We start from the raw sequence: 6,000 nt of genomic DNA on the forward strand, positions 1-6,000 counted from the left end.
CATTTTTAGACGCAACAAACATTTTAAATAATAACCAAAATATAATATCTTAACCGAGTGTATTGTTTACAAAACGTAGTCCAACGAACTGTGTGTATGTTTTACTATCGGTGCCAGAAACACATCAAAATGCTGAGAAGGAAAGCACAACCACACTGCATTATATTGCACTTTCTAAATACGAAAAAATTTTGCTTTTCAGCCAAATAAATAAAACACAGATTCCTCGTCGTATATAGATTTTGGTTTTCTTTTTTTGTACCGTTAGAATTTTTGAATTTGAAAATACGAATAGTTTGAATACTGAATATTTGAATATTGAATATTTTTATTTGCATCATGTTTTTCTTACCTTTTAAGTGTCATATCAAACACCAAAACAATCCTAGACGTGCTAATTAAAAAAAAAAGTTATATTTTATGTAGTGACTTTAATGTTTTTTTTTTTTTCCGATAAAGAAAAACACAGCTAGACTCGATTCTATTGCAGCGTAAAACTTGCTTTACTTTGCTAACAGCATATCAAATATCAGAACAATGCCAACTCCGTTGATAAGAGAGCCCGGACCCTCTCGATTGTGAGTCGAGCGTGCTAACCACTACACTACGCGGTGTGTGTGTGTGACTGTGTGTGTGTGTGTGTGTGTGTGTGTGTGTGTGTGTGTGTGTGTGTTTACCTTGTAATGATTTACATTGGTGAATAATCTTATTATATTCTGTGTGTGTGTGTGTGTTTACCTTGTAATGATTTACGTTGGTGAATGATTTACGTTGGTGAATAATCTTATTATATTCTGATTTTATATCTATATTCATTAGCAGGTGATGGTTTGGGGGCGGGATGGGATAATGTATGTATGGATGTTTGTGTGTGTGTGTGTGTGTGTGTGTGTGTGTGTGTGTGTGTGTGTGTGTGTGTGTGTGTTTGTGTGCGTTAGTCTGATGGGCAGCCTTCCCTCTATGGTCATATGAGAACAACTATCAATGTAATATCGAAAGTAGTAGATGTTGATTTCGGTTTATTTGCTTTATTTGTTTGAAAATAATGGAAATCACTATCACAAAGCCAATGAGTGAAATGAAAAAAAAAAAATAAATAAATAAAGCACCGCTGGCAGACGTACGGTGTAGCAAAGCAAGCTGTGTATGTGATTCCGAAAGTGATCATGTACTCTATCACCTGGAAAGCCATCGCTTACTACAGTTTGGGAACCACTGGTCTCTGGGGTCTGTAAAATGTTCTTTACTTTACGAGAAGAAACAAGACCCTTGCCACTTTCTAAAATGTTCAGTGAATCTTTCTTACCTGGAATATGATACTAAGTAAGGACTTATAACTTCTTAGTGATTCCTGGCCGGGCTGTGATGAGTGGCGAACTGAGTGATAACATTCTCTCTCTCTCTCTCTCTCTCTCTCTCTCTCTCTCTCTCTCTCTCTCTCTCTCTCTCTTAATAATAATAATGATAATAATAAAAGTAATGATAATAATAATGATAATAGTAATAATAATAATAATAATAGTAATAATAATAATAATAATAATAATAATAATAATAATAATAATAATAATAAGAAGAAGAAGAAGAAGGAGAACGAAAAAAAAGGAATATGAAAATTAAGAAACAGTAAAAAAAAAACCCCTAAAAATGTGGAAGAAGCTGAAGAAGACACACACAAATAAATATCAGGAAAAAGTGAATATTTTCCCAAGACTAAAATGACGATTTTATTGAGGACCAAGTCAAGTTAGTACAGGTACACAGAGTCATTCAGTGCTTGAAATCGCAATGTTTCTCACCAACCGTTGAGTTCACATTACAGTTACCACGACACAATTCAGTCCGTAAAGAAGTGCGTGGCGAACACAGACTAGTAGTGATCAGTACAATTGGCACACGTGGACTGGAGCACCTTAGGTAGGATCCAGTTTGAGCTTCGGTGTATTATTCAAAGAGGGCATAAGGACTTCAGCATCATGAAAGATTCCCTTCACCAGGTTGAAAAGTAAGGAAGATTGGGGAAGTAATAAGAAATAAAATAATGCATCTCAGGATGCCATAGGAGGTCGTCAGGACTGCAACGCCACGAGGGTGTGTCTCCTTTATGAAAATCATGATGAAAGAATGAAGGACAGTGGGAGAATAAGAGATAAACGAGACTGCTGCTGCTGTTCATTCTTCTCCAAGGTCATTCTTCCCTGTGTATTGTCAGAACAGTCGAGACCGATCGAAAATCACATGGGTCTTGATAATCATTCATACCCTGACTGATGATACGGAAACAGTAAGTCACCATGATATTCCTGACACGAGTTCGATCTTATCTTCTCCCGCCTCGATATAAAGACTTTGAATGCTTTTATGATCTGCAAGGCTGGGCATCACTTTGCTGGCAGTGGCTGGATGTCCCGACACTACACCCCCGTCTTGATGGAGTTGGGCTCCGTTGAGGGTTGGCAAGTGTGCGAAACGGCATCTCGTGAAGATCCACTGCTTGTGAAAGATTTACCATATCCCGGCAAGTACCATTGCCAGTACAAGGAAAGACTGTCTCTGTCTCTTGGTCTGAAAGAGATTAACAGGAAGAAAAAAATATTAAATATAGTGATAGATGGGATCTCTACTCGCTTTGATATAAAGTACATCTTTCTTGTCAAGACTCTCAATACTAAACCATATTTAGTTCTCCTCTCCTAAAGTTGAAGTTGATGTGGCTTTGCCCCCTCCCTTCCTCACATGAAGGAGTATAGACGCAGGAGCCTCCTTCGTGAACACTGCAGGCTATGAATTGCTCCGCAGGCAGGAATGATGCTGGGTCGAGTAGAGAAGATGGTCCACGAGAGTCCCTGACTATCACTGCACTGCTGCTACTGACGTCACTGCCTCCGCCTCTTCTTCCCGACATCAAACCTTAATTTAGAAAGAGGAGAAGAGTAGCCATTTCACCAACAATTTTCAAGCTTCTGTCAAATGGTAATTGAAATAATTTTGTCATCTTTTATATAAAATGCTCCTTCTTGTATTATAACTTACTATTTTCCATATGGTTTGATAAAACTTTTGATGATTTCAGGTTTATCAGCTCCAATTGGATCCCATCCGACCCTGCTTCGCTTTTCTCAGCCGTCACGATGCCACTGCAGCCTTGGCCACATGGTTCCGCAAGGTTCTCTCTTCCCCGCCTAAACCGACGCAGCCCAAGTGACAACACTACACTGATCACTGCTGTAAGGGGAAGGTCACTCAGTGAGACTCGCGAGAAAGTCAAAGGCAAGTGTGACTTTCGTGTAATTAATAAATCATACCAAGATTGTATGAACGACTCCTGTTGCTCATTTTTCTCTATAAGAACATTCATATTCCCCTATATAAGGACAGATAATTTCTTACCCAGAGACAAGATGGAGAGGACGAGCACCGCCATGATGACAGGAAGTGCCAGCGGATGGTTGTCTTGAGGTGAGGCAACCCATTGACAGTGGTCACCTAGGTAGCCTGGCTTGCACACACACAGGAATCCAGGCTGCAGGTTTTGGCAGGATCCACCGTGTAGACATGGCTGCCATAAACACTCGTTCATATCTTCACACGTGGCTCCCAACAGCTGTCTGCCTATACCACAACTGCAATATGATCGTGTCATTACTACACCAACATTGATCATCTCAAAAAAAAAAAAAAGAAAAAAAAAGAGACAAAAAAAAAAAAGACCAATCAACACGTGTAACAAGAACAAAAACATTCCTGTGGCTATAGGCACCTAACCTGCAACGTGGCTGGTCCCAGGAGGCGCTGCAGGACAGTGGCGCCACACATCTGGAGTTTGCACAGGGATCTTCTTGAGGGTGACACCCGTGGGCAAGGCTGTCTGCAGTGGTCACCTGCCCCCAGGGAGTGCCGTTCAAAGCAGGGGGCAGTGGCAGCGGCCAGTCCGACACCCGCAGGTCATCCAGACATGCTGCAGATGTGAGGCAGATGAGTTGGGATGTACTAGTCGATAGATAAAGGAATACATAAAAAAACAACCTCTCAACAAAGTTGACATGGCTTATAAGCAGACCACACCGAACAGCACAGAATACTGCAGCAGACAGGCTGAACAGTGTGTGTGTGTGTGTGTGTGTGTGTGTGTGTGTGTGTGTGTGTGTGTGTGTGTGTGTGTGTGTGTGTGTGTGTGTGTGTGTGTGTGTGTGTGTGTGTGTGTGTGTGTGTATGTGTGTGTGTTGCTGCAGTACAGGAGTAATAATTAGCTACGCTAACACTCACTGTCTTGCAAGTCGTCATGCACGGTCACCAAGTCCACAGTCGTGAACTCCGGTAAGCCGCCCACCGTCACACCATTGTGTTTGTCCACCGTCAAAGGAGGCGGCGGCCCCTCCACTCCGGGGATTGTCAGGGACGCCAGGGTTTCATTGCGCCGCCAGCCGTCGCCGTCATCCACACTCACCAGCAGATTGTGGCCGTGCCGCTCCACCGCCACGGTATGCCAGGTGCCGTCCCCAAGAGGGCGCCGCTCCACGCACACTCGTTGCGCCGCCCATCCTGCCCCTGACACTGTTGCGCACGGTACCCCCGCCTGCAACTGCGCTACAGAGAGGAAGATTAATGTTTATGGTCATACTGCATTCGAACATCAAAATTGCGGAAACACTTAAAATCTGAACAGGCAAGCGACGGGAGGACCTTCGTGAGGCGCCGCCACTGGATGCGCTGTGCCCGATGAGAGTACACACGTTACTTGACTTTTTTCTTCCTTACAATGACAGACACTGTCAGTCAATAATTGTTAAATTATTAGGATTGCATCATCACAACTCTCTGGCGAGCAAACGTATTCATCTTTGCATGGTACGATAGATAACAAATAAAAAAAATATCCTGTAACGCTCATCGTGACTCTTATATAATACACGCGTAACATAACATAACTCCTGTGAATTATCTGTTGTATGGTTTGTGCGTCGCCATGTTCAGGTTTCGAGGGCTCCGGAAAATTGAGGCGCGAATGTGTCTGTCAGCATTATTCATTGAATCACTGCAACAATGTGGTGGTCAGGGGTGAGTGTGACCCACGAGGGAACGGAGGAGAGAGGCAAGGTAGCAGAGTGAAACATTAAAGAGAAGGAAAGTAAGGGGCTGTAGGTGAAAAGAGTGTACGTAGAAGTGTGTGTTGAGTCTCACGTGGAGTGTGAGATGGGCTGCGCGGTGGCGGGCAGCCAGCTGTATCACCATACCAGAGCGGGCACCGCGCAGCCTCAGCCGAACCTGGACGCGCACAGTCCACGGATCAGGCGAGAAGGACAAGGCTACTTTCAGGTACGATGACGCTTTGAAGCGAGCAGGAACAGTGGGCGTGGAACAGCCAGACCCTGTCCAACCTGGGTCACACTCACACCGAGGGCGCTGCAGGCCGCCCACACACCGTCCTCGCAGGCCACAATATTGAGGACAAGCAGTGTCTTGGAGAGGGCAGCTTGTCACACTGTCATAACTGTTGGCCACCTCGCCCAGATCCATGACCTGCACCAATAAAATGGAATCAGTCCTAAGGCTGTGGACAGAACAGCTCTGTGACATGTGTCACAAGACAACACCAAGCAGACACATGCTGACCTGTGTGTTGATGGTGAAGCGAGAGAGGCAGCCAGTCAGGTGGTGGTGGGTGGGAGCCTCGCGCCAACCGTGGTCCTCAGGGCGTGGCGGCGCTTGAGCCAGGCCGCCCACCTGCAGCGGCGCGGATCCTACCCAGACATCGTTTCCCTTGGATGCCCTCCAGCGTGCCCGCACCAGGCAGCTAACATCATTCTGCTCTTGGTCTGTCCAGCCCTTTCCACACTGGTCCACCATCATCACCACACTCTAAGGAGGAAGACTATTTGTATCATTATCTCTCTCTCTCTCTCTCTCTCTCTCTCTCTCTCTCTCTCTCTCTCTCTCTCTCTCTCTCTCTCTCTCTCTCTCTCTCTCTCTCTCTCTCTCTCTCTCTCTCTCTCTCTCTCT

General features: G+C 44.7%; 1 protein-coding gene across 2 annotated transcripts in view; it reads right to left on the bottom strand.

The window, feature by feature from the left end:
• Positions 1–1,711: 1,711 nt before the first annotated feature.
• Positions 1,712–6,000, bottom strand: part of LOC123498044 (putative neural-cadherin 2) — a 54,258-nt gene continuing 49,969 nt past the window's right edge. Inside the window, exons 19-26 of one of the 2 annotated variants that reach the window (XM_045245122.1) lie at positions 5,614–5,859; positions 5,182–5,520; positions 4,267–4,582; positions 3,766–3,958; positions 3,391–3,623; positions 3,034–3,225; positions 2,737–2,910; positions 1,712–2,565 (exon numbers count right to left, since the gene is read on the bottom strand). In XM_045245122.1, coding sequence (XP_045101057.1) covers positions 2,360–2,565; positions 2,737–2,910; positions 3,034–3,225; positions 3,391–3,623; positions 3,766–3,958; positions 4,267–4,582; positions 5,182–5,520; positions 5,614–5,859 — 1,899 coding nt within the window. In that variant the 3' untranslated portion in view covers positions 1,712–2,359. Of the gene's footprint in view, positions 2,566–2,736; positions 2,911–3,033; positions 3,226–3,390; positions 3,624–3,765; positions 3,959–4,266; positions 4,588–5,181; positions 5,521–5,613; positions 5,860–6,000 lie in introns of those variants that run through there. The other variant, XM_045245123.1, reaches the window with a different exon arrangement.

This window comes from Portunus trituberculatus, chromosome 47 (genome assembly GCF_017591435.1).
Source record: "Portunus trituberculatus isolate SZX2019 chromosome 47, ASM1759143v1, whole genome shotgun sequence".
Lineage (NCBI taxonomy): Eukaryota > Metazoa > Arthropoda > Malacostraca > Decapoda > Portunidae > Portunus > Portunus trituberculatus.